This window comes from Giraffa tippelskirchi, chromosome 3 (assembly GCF_054371585.1).
Source record: "Giraffa tippelskirchi isolate mGirTip1 chromosome 3, T2T-mGirTip1v1.2.pri, whole genome shotgun sequence".
Taxonomy (NCBI): domain Eukaryota; kingdom Metazoa; phylum Chordata; class Mammalia; order Artiodactyla; family Giraffidae; genus Giraffa; species Giraffa tippelskirchi.
Window position 1 is genome coordinate 162161513 of NC_137277.1, and position 15930 is coordinate 162177442.

Here is a 15930-nt window from a genome sequence, read left to right on the forward strand (position 1 = left end):
TGGATCTAATTTAATAAAAGTCTAAGAGGCAGGAACAAAGAATGCAGGTTATTTAAAATTTCCCAGTCCAGGGCTGGCAAAAGAAGTAAGATAGTTATTGGACTAATATTATGTCTACTCAGTTTGGGGAGCTTCTTTTTTTTTTAAAGATAAACTATTGATTTCTCCTACATTAAAAATACAGCAGATATCTATTGTATAAAGTCTGATAAAGAAAAGTGCTTATAATATGTAGCATTTATTAAATGTTTTTTATCACTATACTATAAAAAAGTTGACCCATCTTTTGATAATTTTGGCATATATCATTTGGGTATTTTATTCTATTAAATCTATGTGTATTTTGCTTTAAAATATTTATTATTTATATATCAATATACATATAACTTAAGTATGTAATGAGCAGCGTATGTATTTTATTTTTTTAATTTTAATTGGAGGAGGTGATTGTTGTCATTCAGCCGCTAAGTCATGTCCAACTGTTTGCAACCCCTGGACTGCAGCATGCAGGCTTCCCAGTTGGAAGATAATTGCTTTATAATGTGTTGGTTCCTGCCACACAAAAGCATGAAGCAGCCATAAGTATACATATATATCCCATCCCTCTTGTGCCTCCCTCCCACCCCTGTCCCACCCCTCTAGGTTGTCACAGAGGACAGGGTTGAGCTCTTTGTGTTATATACCAACTTTGCACCAGCTATCCATTTTGCACATGGTAATGTATATATTTCAGTGCTACTCTTTCAATTCATCCCACCCTCTCCTTCCCCTACTGTGTCCACAAGTTCATTCTCTATGTCTGTGTCTCTGTTCCTACCCTGCAAATAGATTCATCAGTACCATTTTTCTAGATTCCATATGTATCCATTAATATATGATATTGCAACATACGTATTTTAAAAGCAGAATTCGGATCTTACAAACATTCATCAAGTAGGGAAGGAAGCAAGTTACAAAACTATATCTGTGCATTTTTCAGTGTTGTTGTATGTTCTTTTAAAACATAATATTTGAAGACTGGTTTTCCCCAGTGGCTCAGCAGTAAAGAACCCACCTATTCAATGCAGGAGATGCAGGTTCGGTCCCTGGGATGGGAAGATCCCCTGGAGAAGGAAATGGCAACCACTCCAGTATCTTTGCCTGGGAAACAGAGGAGCCTGGGAGGCTGCAGTCCATCTGGTCGCAAAAGTGTTGGACATGGCTGAGCAACTAAATAACAACAATAAATTGAAGACTGTGGAATATTTTCTCACATGTCTATATAATAATTTTGTCAGTCTTTGTAGTTGGACATTTAAGTTATTTCAGTTTTTCACTGTTCTAAATGATACTACACCGAAAAAGCGGTTTACATCTGAATTTGTGTACCTCCATTTCTATCCTGAAGATAAACATTAAGGATTGAGTTGCTGTACCACAGGATAGGGAGTCCCTGGTGGCTTAGATGTAAAGAAATCTACCAACAGTGCAGGAGGCCTGGGTTCAATCCCTGGGTCAGGACCATCCCCTGGAGGAGGGCATGGCAACCCACACCAGTATTCTTGCCTAGATAATTCCATGGACAAAGGAGCCTGGCGGGCTGCAGTCCATGGGGTTGCAAAGAGTCGGACACTACTGAGTGACTCACACACACACACACATCACAGGATATGGGCATATTTTGAAGACTTTTACTACATACTGACCAAAAGGGTTAACCCAGTGTACCATTCCCCTACCTGTGTGTAATAAGGATGTTCGTTTTCTCACACCTACATCGGTTCTGGGCATGTGAAATCTCAGGACAAGGTTTCTGAAAGTGCTTTTTTTACCATCTTTCCATCTGTTTTTGCCCTCTCCTTTTCTAATAGCAAATGTGGAATAAGTGTGGGTCAGGGGAAGGATCTGACAGGAGTCTCTGAAGGGACCCAGGGGTTTATTTTGTGGATTGAGTAGGGTGCTGTCTGCTCAAGGCATGTGCACTGCTGATGAGGTCGCCAGATGGGAGCCTGACACTGTCCCGTCAGCATGTCCTTCTAGGGACGCGTTCGGTTGGAGAGGCTCACCTGCTGCCGGAGACCCTTTGAGGGACACGAGTGGACTCCATGTGAGCTTATGGGCCACACGTGGAAAGTTGTGTGTGTGTCTGGAGCCTCATCGGAGTCCTGACCAGGCCTGAGGCTAAGAAACAAGACACACGCAACACCCCCCCACACACACACACCCACAGAACCACATCTTCACCATGACTTCCTAGGGAGTTTGAGTTGTTAAATTGAACTGCTGCCACAAAATAGGAGCAACGGTGGCCACCACCGTGACACGCATGTATAAAATGAAATGGACCTGCTACTCCGTCAGTGACCCCATGGATTCCTGTGGTTCTTGGGTCTCTTATCTTGTCAAGACCTAAACAAGAGATGCTGTTTAAAGCCAAACAATTGTGACCAGGTAGCTTTTCCCCTTGTCTTGTGGTGTCTGTCATTTAAGGTATGTCCCGCTGTGGCTGCTTCCCTGAGTTATAATGAGTTCAGGGCCATGGGTGTTATCACTGCTGGGTCATCACTTTGTCCCATGAGGGAGCTGCTGTGTCAGTCACTGGCCTCACAGGACCCAGGCCCAAACCATGGGAGCATCTGTAAACCCACAAGGGGATGGCGGGTCTACCAAGGCTGGTAAGAGTACCTGTCATCTCTGGGAGCCCAGGAGTGATGGTAAATGTTCTCTCATATTATTATGAAACTATTTAAGCACCTCCTGTGTTAGCATTCCTTAGTGGGATTTATTTAGATACAAACGCTAAAGAAAATATGGTTTCTTCTCGAGAGAAGTCAATTGCCTTATGGGGAGACAGGCCAGAAACACATGAATAACAGTATTGAGATGATACTCGAATACAGTGGGGGTCAGCTGGAATCAAGCACATCTTAGAGGTGAGCTCAGTCAGTTGGGTATGGACACAGCTTGGCAGGAGGAAAGGACTAGCGGAACTTCTTGGACCAGTATCACGTGTAAGTTGTCACCAGACTGCAATACCTGTAGTAAACAGGTGTGCTTAGCAAGGTTGCCTTTCAGCTGAGCACCTGAGTTTGGTGTGGATATTGAGGTACCACCTGAGATGTCCTTCCAAAGAGCTTGTATGTTCCTTGCCTCGTTGGATTCTCAAGACAGTCCTCAAAGGCTGACAGAGGAGCTATATATAATGCCATGTCTCCCAGGGTCCAGACAGTTCCCACGGCATGGCTAAAGCAAGCAGATAAGTCAGGGACTCTTGGCTCTGCCACATGACATTGGGACCTATAAAGCTTGTGGTGGCAATAATTACGTCAGTGTGTTGCAGAGTTCTCAGAGTGGGAGACTTTAAACCCTCCCTTTCTCCTTCCACAGAAGCAGCAGCAGAAGGAAGCCCTCATTCTCTTCTTCAACAGAACAGCTGAAGCTAAAATCCCATCTGTCATGTAAGTGGTCACTAAGTGTCACTTCTCTCTCTCTCTTTTAAAAAGAAACACCTCTTACCTTAGTCCATCAGGATGGCTTTATTGTTCTATAAGAAATGATTGTGTTAGTCACTCAGTCATATCCAACTCTTTGCGACCCCATGGATGGTAGCCTGCCAGGTTCCTCCATCCATGGAATTCTCCAGGCAAGAATACTAGAATGGGTAGCCATTCCCTTCTCTAGGGGATCTTCCTGACCCAGGAATTGAACTGGTCTCCTGCATTTCAGGCAGACTCTTTATCGTCTGAGACTTGAATCCTAGTTGCCTTGAATATACAGTTTTAAGGCACCACAGCCTCATGGCTCAGGAGGCATAAGTAGGCTGTAGCTGGAACACCTCCCGGATGTGACTGAGGTCCCTGCGTGATCCTGTCTTAACCCAAGTGAAGTGGATCTGTGGCCACTTCCGAGGAGGGCGAGGTGACCCAGACACTGAGGGGAAGTCTTCCTCTTCTGAGAACTGTGCTCACTTGCCTGTAGGAGGAAATTAGGGGTTTCATAGAAGACCTAGAAGCTGCCTTTCAGAGAGTCTCTAGTCTTCTCCAAAGACATGTTTCAGCCATCATTTACCTAAATAAGAAAGAAAGTAAATGTCAGCATTTGTTCAGAAGATACAGGCAAATGGTTGTTGTCACACTTGGGTCTCCTTCCGCCTTTTAAACTAAAGCTGAAGTGATCATTTCTGTCCTTAAAATTATTCAGTGACTTGAAAAAAAATTGTCTGCTTTTGCTAAAGAAAGAAACCCCCACTGCTCTTCACATATCACTGTGATAGAAGCTTGAAGCGAGTCTAACGACGTGCGGCTTGCCTAATTTTTATTGTTTCACATTCGTATGAGACTCTGGCAGGATAATGGTCCAAGTGATTATGTTACAATGAAAGGAATTCAGCGTGGGTTAAGTTTCGTGGATAAACTGAGCCATGCAGCCTACCCGGCCCCTCACTCAGCCCCCACATCGCCCAGCCTCCCCGGCCTCTCCCTCTGCATCCTCAGATGTGGTTGGAGAGTGAGTTCACCTCATTGTTCCAATTGCAGGCTCTCTACATGGACCACTGAGTGTTGGGCAGCCCTCCTTCACCCTCTGGGTACTACCCTTTTCATTTATGAGACTGCTATGAGACTAATGAACTCCAGGTGTGGTTTTTATAGCCTGAAAACTCTCTCAGACCCCAATCGGAATTGCCCCCACCAACCTATTTCTCATGTGCCGCTGGATAACAGATGGCAAGGGTGTCAGCCCTTCCTTTGCTCTCTCAGCTTGTGACCTACAAAACCCAGGGTCCCTTGAGGGCTGGCTCAGAGTCACCCATTCCCCCTAGAAATTTAAATCTAGCCATTTTTCCATCTTGTAAAGAAACTTTGGTTATACCTTGACTTAGTATGGTTATGCTGCTATAACAAAACTATCACAGGCCATATGCCTTAACAAACACGTATTTCTCACAGTCCTAGAGGCTAGGAAGTCCAGATTCAAGGTGCTGGCAGATTCAGAGTCTGGTGAGAGATCTCTTCCTGGCTTGTAGACAGCAGTCTTCTTGCTGTGTCCTTCCTTGCAGAAGGGGCACGGGTCCTCTCGGGGCTCTCTTTAGTAAGAACACTGGCTCTATCTCCTCCCATCGGTGCCACCTCCCAGTACCATCACATTGTGTGTATGCATGCTAAGTCTCTTCAGTCCAATTCTTTGACCCCATGGACTGTAGCCCACCAGGCTTCTCTGTCCACAGGATTCTCCAGACAAGAATACTGGAGTGGGTTGCCATGCCCTCCTCCAGGGGATCTTCCTGACCCAAGTATCAAACCCTCATCTCTTGCGTCTCTTGCATTGGCAGGCAGGTTCTTTACCACTAGCACCACTGGGCAAGCCCTAACCATCACACTGGGAGTTGGGCTCTCAACATATGAGCTGGTGGGCAGGGATACAAACATTCAGTCCCTAACATATCTTATACATACTTTTTCAAAATCCTGTGATAGATTATATAGTGATTTATAGTTTCCAACAGTTCTGACATCTATTAACTCATTTCACATTTACAGCCTCTCATTTCACATTTACTGATCTCTCCATGAGATCAGTAGAATAAATTAAAATGTAGAAACAGTAAATCTCATGTAAATCTTTAAACTTAAGAATCACACAGCTAGTAAGTAGAAATTAGATTATAAATCTTAAAACTTCAGTTTCCTCTGATAGTTGCTTTTCTTTCTTTTTTTTTTTTTGCTGTTGTTGGTTTTCATTTTAATGGACATCTTTTGATCTAAAGCCAAGGTTATTGTGGTTGGCAAATATTTCCAGCCTGGTAGCCTAGGGACATGAGGAAGGCAGAGCAGCAGTGCCACGTCTGAGACACAGAGAGGAGAAAAGCAATAGGAAAATTTGGGGCCGTAGTGTTTATGGGCTGAGCAAGTTGATTTTATGGCCTTGTGACTTTTTGATGATGTAGCAATAAATGTTTTTGCTTATATCATGGCAAATTTTATGTCTCTCAAACCAATTAGATTCTATTAGTACCAACAATTCACAGATTGAACTCAACTCCACACCATGGTTGACCATAGTGTTTTTTGAAAATAATTCTTTGATGTTTAGAAGACAGTCCACTTTTTCACCACCTGCCTGTACTAGGATAGGAAGCCTTGGAGATTTGACCTCAAAGAAGAGCAGTGTCTGTTCTCTGCCCAGATACCCATGTGTGTGTCGTGTCCACTGAGGCTCACCTTCCTGCTACCTGTGCAAGAGCCTTGGTCTGTACTGAGATTGGGAACCCTCTGCAGGGCTCTAGTGTCAGGGCAAGGCTTAGGGTCTGCTGACCGAGCGACCTCCTCCCTACGGCTCTCGGGGGTCGCTGCCTTTCTTTAAGGCCACAGCTAAAGATACGGAGCAGAAAGTCAAGAAAACAGCACAATGGATAGGGACTTGCCTGGTGGTCCAGTAGTTAAGATTCCAAGTTTCCTATGCAGAGGGTGTGGGATCAATTCCTGATTAGGGAACTAATATCTAACGTGTCCCATGGCACAGCCAAAAAGTAAATAAGAATAATAAAAATAATTTTTTAAAAATAAGTACTTAAAAAAAACCCACAGTGGATGGAGAAGAGAAATAAATTAAAGGGAGGAAAAAAGACCATGTAAACAAGGCCTTTTCACCCCCTATTCCTTGGCCTCGAAAAGAATTCACTTAACAATGCCTTAACTGCTGGCCCTGGCATGCAGTCTGATGCGAGAGGGAGCTGGAGGGCTATCCCTGACCGTCTCCCGAGTATGAGCACATGTGTGTGTGTGCATGCTCAGTGGTGTCTGACTCTTTGCGACATGACCCCTCTGTCCCCCAGGCTCCTCTGCCCATGGAATTTCCCAAGCAAGAATACTGGAGTAGGTTGTCATTTCCTACTTAATTCTCAATACTGCATTGCCATAAATTTGATTACTGTCAAGAATCCCTTAATCTCTGCCCAGGCATTTTCAGATCTATAGACAACACTTCAGTTTTTATTGAAAACACACTTAAATGATAGTAGCAGCTGAAGTGAAAACTGTTAATTATCTAGTATGATCTCAGATTATAAGAATGTTTCAGTAACCTGTCAGAAACATGTAAAACATAAAGATAACTTTGACTTATTTGTGTTTGAGAGATGACTGAAAAGTATGGAAAAATTCTGCATGTGGCAGAAGATAACTTCCCTACACCTTCTGAGGGCAAGGGGGAAAGGTCAGCTCTCAGAGGAGGGAGAGGATGGGCCAGAGAGGCAGGTACCCCAAAGGTGTCTTGCCATAGATGCAGTCACTTGTCAGTAACTAACCACAGTCAGATTGCATACATTTTAAATTTATTGTTGTCATTGTTAAATGCAGCGAATATATTCTGGACCTGCTAGAAAGTGGACGAGAGAAGTTTCTTGTGTTTGCACACCATAAGGTGGTTCTGGATGCAATTGCTAAGGAGCTTGAGAGGAAGGTAAGCGCCCTTGAAATTCAGCACAGGATGCTTTTCTTGTTTGTTCATTGGCTGCTGAGTTGTTCTGAGCAGGCCGAGGTCAGATCTGAGCAAAGCAGTGAGATGAAGTTTTCCGGAACCATTGCTGAAGACTTTCTGAAGGATTTTTCTTGCTTTTAGAACCATGAGCGTGTTTGTTTTAACCCATCTTTAAAAATTTTTTTTTATTTTAATTGCTTTGAAAGTGAAAGTGTTAGCTGTTCAGTCATGTCCAGCTCTTTGCAACACCATGGACTGTAGCCAACAAGGCTCCTCTGTCCATGGGATTCTCTGGGTGAGAATACTGGAGTGGGTGGCCTTTCCCTTCTCCAGGGCATCTTCCCAACCCATGGATCAAACCCAGGTCTCCTGCATTGCGGGCAGATTCTGTACAGTCTGAACCACCAGGGAACCCTTACTGAGGTATAATTATGGTACATGTGATCCGTCTGTACATGCACTGACTGGGATGAGTCTCTGGGCAATGATGCTGAGTAAAGATCACAGCCCCAAAGTTTACATAGTGTTTGACTCTATATAGCATTCCTGACATGGAACATTTTAGAAATGCAGGCCAGATTAGTAGGGACCAGGTGGGTGAGAGGGAAGCAGGCAGGGCTATAAATGGGCCACGGAGCATCCCTGTGTGGTTAGAACCATTCACCGTCTCCACTGTGAAGGCAGATATGTGAAAACCCACATGTGGGATAAAACTGTATAGAACACATACACATGAGTCTCAGTAAAATGGAAAATTGAATATGGTCAGTGGATTGTATCAAAGTCAGTCTCCTGGGTGTGATATTATGCTATTGTTCTACCGATATTGGGCTTCCCTTGTGGCCCAGATGGTAAAGAATCTGACTGCAATGCAGGAGATCTAGGTTTGATTCCTGGGTGGGGAAGATCCCCTGGAGAAGGGAATGGCTACCCACTCCAGTATTCTGGAGAACTCTGGAGAATTCCATGGACCGAGAAGCCTGGTGGGCTATAGTCCATGGGGTCGCAAAGAGTTGTACACTACCCAACGACTAACAATACTTTAACTTTTACCAATATTATCATTGGGGTAATGGACAAGGAATCTCTCTGTATTATTGCTTAATACACACGCGAACCTACAGTTCTGTCAACACAAGGTTCAGTTTGAAAGGAAAGGCCAGAAAAAAGCTCGGAAAGCAGTTCAGAGGGCGCCTGTTGGAGCTCGGAGCCCCAGCAGCGCGGTTCTCTGCGCACCCCTGCCCAACCGCCTCCCTCCCTGTTCCCGCAGCGCGTGCAGCACATCCGGATCGATGGCTCCACCTCCTCGGCCGACCGCGAGGACCTCTGCCAGCAGTTCCAGTTGTCCCCGGGCCCTGCCGTGGCCGTGCTGTCCATCACCGCCGCCAACATGGGCCTCACCTTCTCCTCGGCTGACCTGGTGGTGTTCGGGGAGCTGTTTTGGAACCCGGGGGTGAGGGGCGCGCATCCGGGGGTGGGGGAGGCGAGAGGCAGGGCTTGTGTGCGCTGTCCCTGGTGCTAGCGTCATGGCCCCTCGTTGTCCGTTAGTTTCATAAACAGATCTTAAGTCTTCACAACACCCTGCTTTGTAGCAGGATTATCGGCTCCATCTCATTATCAATGGGTAGGCTGGCGTTCTGAAGAAACCTCCGGATCCACCTCTCCTTGAAGACGCTGGGGGCTCAGAGAGCATAGCTGTCACTTAAGGGGAGCACGTGGCAGCCCCGGTCCCAGGCCTCTGCCTTCCCAGCCTGAGCCCCTTTTATCAGCCACCCCTGCGAGCTGCTTTAGTGATGGGGCCACAGCAGGGCGACCACGGTGGGTGTCCCCTGGACACGGCCACGGTGCCCACTGGCCTTATCTGATGAGCTGACTACTGTGGCAACAGACAGAAGACATTTGTTGGGACTTGGAAAGTTTTCTCTTCAACTTCAGAAAGAAGTTCTTTCCCTCCTGATGTCCTGATGGGGTGTGGCTTTCACTGCCACACGCTGGCAATGGCTGTAACGATGACGGGGTGGGGTGGGGGGCAGAATTTAGAGGCTGAAGGCATCTTAGAATAGAAACCATGGCTGGTGGGTTTCATTGTTTGTTATATGGTTTCAGTTCAGTTCAGTTGCTCAGTCGTGTTCGACTCTGCGACCCCATGAATCACAGCACGCCAGGCCTCCTTGTCCATCACCAACTCCCGGAGTTTACGCAAGCTCATGTCCATCAAGTTGGTGATGCCATCCAACCATCTCATCCTCTGTCGACCCCTTCTCCTCCTGCCCCCGATCCTTCCCAGCATCAGGGTCTTTTCCAATGAGTCAACTCTTTGCATGAAGTGGCCAAAGTATTGGAGTTTCAGCTTCAACATCAGTCATTCCAATGAACACCCAGGGCTGATCTCCTTTAGGATGGACTGGTTGGATCTCCTTGCAGTCCAAGGGACTCTCAAGAGTCTTCTCTAACACCACAGTTCAAAAGCATCAATTCTTCAGTGCTCAGCTTTCTTTATAGTCCAACTCTCACATCCATACATGACCACTGGAAAAACCATAGCCTTGACTAGACAGACCTTTGTTGGCAAAGTAATGTCTCTGCTTTTTAATATGCTATCTAGGTTGGCCATAACTTTCCTTCCAAGGAGTAAGCATCTTTTAATTTCATGGCTGCAGTCACCATCTGCAGTGATTTTGGAGCCCCAAAAATAAAGTCTGACACTGTTTCCACTGTTTTCCAATCTATTTCCGATGAAGTGATGGGACCAAATGCCATGATCTTAGTTTTCTGAATGTTGAGCTTTAAGCCAACTTTTTCACTCTCCTCTCTCACTTTCATCAAGAGACTCTTTAGTTCTTCTTCACTTTCTACCATAGGGGTGGTGTCATCTGCATATTTGAGGTTATTGATATTTCTCCTGCAGTCTTGATTCCAGCTTGTGCTTCTTCCAGCCCTGCGTTTCTCATGATGTACTCTACATATAAGTTAAATAAGCAGGGTGACCACGGTATAAAAAAGCCACCCTAACCCTGATCCTATCTAGCCTCTGCCTGGGCACAGTATTTTTATCTGTTTAGAAGATAACTTTTCATTCCATGGAGGAAGACAAAGTATGCTGGGTCCCCTTCGTCACGGCTGGTGGCAGAGCGGAAGCCCTCTGTCCACAGTGCCCAGCACCGAGCCCAGCCCTGGGGAGCCATCTGCAGATGCAGCTCCAGATTGAGTTCCCTGTGTTGCCCAGTGCTGTGTTTGCTTCTCCCTTTTGTCAGATGACAGGTTGTTTGTGGGCAGAGGCTCACAGGCCCCCAGCCATATGACACACAGTGAGGAGGAAGGGTTGTGATGGACCGAGTGGCCTTGACCTGCCTCTATCCCGCCCCCCGCCCCTGCAGGTGCTGATGCAGGCTGAGGACCGGGTGCATCGCATCGGACAGTTGAGCTCTGTGAGCATCCACTACCTGGTGGCAAGAGGCACGGCTGATGACTACGTCTGGTGAGGCTGCTGGCTGGCCCGGCAGTTGGGCTTGACACCGATGATGTATTTTCTTTGCTCCCTGAGAGCCTCTGCTTTGGAGGAGATCTCCAGAGACCCACACAGAAGACTTGCTAGTAGTGCCTTTCCCCTTTCATCATGACCCTGTCTGGCCCCCCGCGCAGAGTTACTGTGACTGCAGGGGGTGATGAGGAAGCCTTGCAGGAATAAGAGGATGTGGCTCCTTCCCACTGACCCTAGAAAAGGGAGGAAAACTTACTGGGATGAAATGTAGGTGGAATTTTGTTTGTAAAACACTGTTCCCAGATGTGAAAGCACTTGCTCAGACAGGGAAACACCCCCTTTGTCCCCTTGTGACGTCTGCTGGTACCGTAAGGCCGCCTCTTCAGTGCTGCTGCTGGGCCATCCAAAGAAAGTGGCTCACTTGGGTCATGCAGTGTTTTCTTAGCAGAACTGGGATAAAATTTTCAACTCTATGGAGTTTCATATCCATTACCTAAGAGAAAGATCTCAAAACGCTCCCTCCCAGCTCCATTTCTCCCTTCCTGATAATAAGTTTCTTGATTATCTAATTTGTTTCCACTGCCTACCTCTGTTTCTAGCATGATGACTGAGGCATCTTACCTTTACTTTGTGGCTTGCTTCTTCTTCCTTGTCACTGTTAGTGGAGTTGTTATTCAGGCAGCTCATAACAGCACAAGGTCCAAAATTTGTTGTAGTGGCATTTATTTCATACACATCTCCCAGTAGAAAGAACTTGGAGTCTGATATCTCAGCCCTGACTTGGTTGGTTTACAGTAGAGAGGAAGTAGGTATTTCAGGATGGATGTTCGTGCCTGGAGAGCTGCAGAGATGTGAGACTGTAAGATGTAAGCTGTCCCATAAGCACAGGGGGGTGGTCTTATAATCAGTGCTGGGTCCATGCACTGCAGCTCCTTTCTTCCCCAACAGGCCCCTGATTCAAGAGAAGATTAAAGTTCTGGGTGAAGCTGGGCTCTCTGAGACCAATTTTTCAGAAATGACAGAAGCCACAGATTACTTCTACAAGGTAACACCAGCCCATGGCTCCCTGCACTGGGGCATCCTGAGGTTTGGGATAGGAAGGTGTGAATCACTCCTGGAATCTCCCCCAGCCTGAGAGCCAAAATGACGGCTGCAGTCATTCTCAGGTCAATCCATGTGTGCATCCCTTTATGGAGAAGTGCTGACATTAACTCCTGCTGCTTTTCACATAGCCTCCTAGATCCACCTAAAACCAGGGCCTCTAAATGCTGTCATCAGGCCAAACTGACAAAAAACTCCCCATGGAAACCGCTAAATTGTTGCAAAAAGTATATGGCAGCACCACGCTGCAGGCCGACCACCAGAACACGTCCCAAGCACACAATGGGGAGTGTTTCACATAGGGTGTTGCTTTCATGTAGCATATTTTCCCCTCTGTCGCTGCATTTTATCTTCAGTGTCTCCCCATTTTATGAAGGAGTGAACAGAGATTTGCATAGGAGTAAGACTAGCCCACAGCTGCCCTGCAAATCTCTGTTTACCCACTCCAGTATTCTTGCCTGGAGAATTCCATACACAGAGCAACCTGGTGGGCTACAGTCCATGGGGTTGCCAAGAGTTGGACACAGCTGAGTGACTAACACTTTCACACAAGACTGGCCCACAGTCATGGGTCACGTGAAGCCAGCTCAAGGCAGAAGGCTTCCGGGTTCGGCCAGCATTCCCTGTGTGACAGCCTCTCTTATTATCAAGGAGGGTAAGAGGCCCGTGAGCATCCTTCCGTGACCAGCTGGGCCTTGTCAGAGGGGCTGAGAGGAGATCTGTTTGCCTCTAGTGGAACAGCCTGGGCCCAGCAGGCCTGCCCTGGCCTAGCTCTCCAGCCCCATGGTGGCCACAGCCCTTCCTCCTCCATCTCTGTGAAACAAGAAGAGAGGAGCAAGAGGTGCAGAGACTCCCAGGGCTGGTCTTCATTCACCTGCTCAGGTGGTTGACGAGGAAGGTGAGAACTCAGGAGGTCCTGAGAGGATTGTTTCTAAAGAGAGAACTTGGACAGAGGTCTGAGCCTCCTGCTGAAAGGCAGCCTTGGTCTTCAGAAAACTGAGGTGCCTTCTCCTTCCTGTGGAATCACTGAGCATCAAAGTTGAGTTAAATCAACACAGTCTTACAGGTGATTCTAAGATTGTCTGAGGGTGTGATCTTTCATTTACATTTACTTAAAACTAAATTCTTTTTTCAGGATGTAATTATTGGGATAAATTAGACTCATGTAATATAAATTATCCTTACAGTTAATGAGCCAATTTTAAAAAACAACTTTATTTTTAAACTTTTTAAAGAACTCTCTAATTGAGTTGAATAATGATTGTTTTGACAGAGCCTTGCTTATTATTTGCCCTTTAAAAAGAAAAGGCCTTATTTTTAAAGGATTCTCAACTAATGAGAATAGGTTTATTTATAATTCATTTATTTATACTGGCCTGACCCTCAGTTCCTCTGAATTAATTAAGAATTTCTGCCTAAAAGTACAAATGCAAGATAATATAAATGGAGTTTATCAATATTTATTTTGATTAGTAATTAAAACTGAAAACTTTATCAACTGTTAGGACAAGAAAATGTTGCCTCCTCATATAGGAGCCAAAAGCAAAAAAGATCATGTCTGCCTGCCTGCTGAGAGGGGAAGTGAAATATTTGTCTGATCTTGGAATTTGCTTCCCTTTATGTGTGCTCCAGATTAGCACATAGCTCTGCTGTCACAGACTCCACTGAACATGGACAGTTACTTCTACGTGGAGTGGGCTGCCTTGTGAGCAGCATTTCCTTGACTTTTAGTTGCCCGGACAGAAGCTTGATGAAGGTGATCATAGAGGAGGGCACGTGGCTGCTATGAGGCTGATCTTAATTACCTTTAATGTCGTGTCCCATCTGAATATCTGGGATCCTGAATGGCAAGCGAATGTAGGGCACAGGTTACTGAATAATCTAGAGTCCTTTCAGGATCAGTTTTCAAGAACTCAGCTTCACCAACGTGGAAGGCTTTCATGAAAGCAGAGAAGGAGTGGCAAGTTGGGTTGAGACCTGACTACAAAGGGCCTGGAAAGCCAGGGAAGCAGACTTGATGAGGTAGACATAGGGGTGCCCAGTGACGTTACAGAAGAATCTTAGTAGAGGGCAGTCTAGAGGGAAAAATCAGGCCTGGGCCAGACCTGTGGGCAGGTGATGTGAGAAGAGGCCTGAGGCAGGAAGTGCAGTGAAGCCATTTCAGGTCCAGGCAGGTACTGAGCCATATGGCCCAAGTAAACAAACTTCCTGCGAGGTACCTAGGAGGGATCAGAGGGAGAAGCCAACCTTGATGTGTGAGATAAGGAATCAGGACACCCCAGTGATCACAAGCCGGGGGGACTGGGTGAGAAGTGGGAGGCCATCAAAACCAGGGAACAGGAGCTGGTTCGGAGATGTAGGATTGAGGTGATTGATGGCTGTAGTTTTTAGACAGGTTTGGTTTTAGGGACCTGTGGGAAGTCACTGGTGATACTGAATATGTGCCTCTGGGTTGAATGATGGTCAGGGCTGGGAGTTGAGACAGAGAAGAGATCAGCAGAGGGGTGAGAACAAGCCCATCATGTGTTGTGGTCGTAACCACTGGGTGTGATTTTAGCCCTACACTGTTGTCATCAACACATAGGTACAGGTGTAATCATTGTAACTTTAGGGTAGTCAGAAATGGGCATGTGTATCTACTTATCAATATGTTAAGTGTGTGTTTTATAACAACTCTGAAAATTAGGTATAAACCATGGCTGAACACATCGATTTGAGAGTTGACTTAGCAGTTTAACTAATGTCTTAGTGGAAAAAGGCCTTGGAGGAAGTGAGAGCTTGGGAGCTATTTCATCATTGAAATGCTGCTGCTGCTGCTGCTGCTAAGTCGCTTCAGTCGTGTCCGACTCTGTGCGACCCCATAGACAGCAGCCCATCAAGCTCCGCTGTCCCTGGGATTCTCCAGGCAAGAATACTGGAGTGGGTTGCCATTTCCTTCTCCAGTGCATGAAAGGGAAAAGTGAAAGTGAAGTCGCTCAGTCGTGTCCGACTCTTAGCGACCCCATGGACTGTAGCCTACCCGGCTCCTCCATCCATGGGATTTTCCAGGCAAGAGTACTGGAGTGGGGTGCCATTGCCTTCTCCGATCATTGAAATAGTGATTTGTAAAGTTAGAAGGGAGAGTATTCCCAACATAAATTAGTGTGAGAGCAGGTCCTTTGTTGATTTCACAACAATTTCTTTTTTTTTTTTCCCAACAAGCAGTAGGGAAGAAGCCAGGCATGAAGGCAGTAAGGCTGCTCAAGTGATAAATAGTTTACTAAGCTGGTCTCACCGAGGTGGAGGAAAAGTCAATGTTAATGCCTGGGTACTGATGTCTTTTCTTCCTCTGATGAAGGACTCAAAGCAGCAGAAGATCTACGACCTATTCCAGAAGTCCTTTGAGGAGGACGGAAGCGATATGGAGCTCCTGGAGGCAGCAGAGTCCTTTGATCCAGGTTCCCAGGACACGGGAGACACGCTGGATGAAAGCACATTGACGGGCAGCCCAGTGAAGAAGAAGAGATTTGAATTTTTTGATAACTGGGACAGCTTTACCTCTCCTGTATGAGAGGAGGGGAGAAAAGCATTAAAAATCATGGCATTTATTAAAATAATGTAAGACTTTTTTTTTTTTTCTGAAGTGTATGCTCCTCTTATCCTTACTTCGGTGTTGGTCTCTGTCTCCAAGCCCAGTGGGTTACCAGGCCATGTGTCAGCATTTCCTTTCATTATGTGTGAGTTTGCTTGGGTCTTAATTAACCTTAGCTTGACCTACCGAGAAACGGAAAGTAGGTTGTAGTAGTAGTGAATCATGTTCTTTAATTAACGAGGTGCTTCCTCCACAGCTCCTGAAATCTAGATTTTTTTTAATGTATTGATTCAGCAAATATTTATAGAGCACTTAATATGTG

General features: G+C 45.9%; 1 protein-coding gene across 15 annotated transcripts in view; it reads left to right on the plus strand.

Annotated features, from left to right (window-relative positions):
- The window catches only part of SMARCAL1 (SNF2 related chromatin remodeling annealing helicase 1), a 53502-nt gene extending 37872 nt beyond the window's left edge, over positions 1–15630 (plus strand). For 14 of the 15 annotated variants that reach the window (XM_081578217.1, XM_081578225.1, XM_081578221.1 and 11 more), the window contains 6 exons: positions 3367–3437; positions 7335–7437; positions 8726–8908; positions 10833–10933; positions 11885–11981; positions 15375–15630. In XM_081578217.1, coding sequence (XP_081434343.1) covers positions 3367–3437; positions 7335–7437; positions 8726–8908; positions 10833–10933; positions 11885–11981; positions 15375–15587 — 768 coding nt within the window. In that variant the 3' untranslated portion in view covers positions 15588–15630. Of the gene's footprint in view, positions 1–3366; positions 3438–7334; positions 7438–8725; positions 8909–10832; positions 10934–11884; positions 14841–15135 lie in introns of all 15 variants that reach the window. The other variant, XR_014079099.1, reaches the window with a different exon arrangement.
- The last annotated feature ends 300 nt before the right edge of the window (positions 15631–15930 follow it).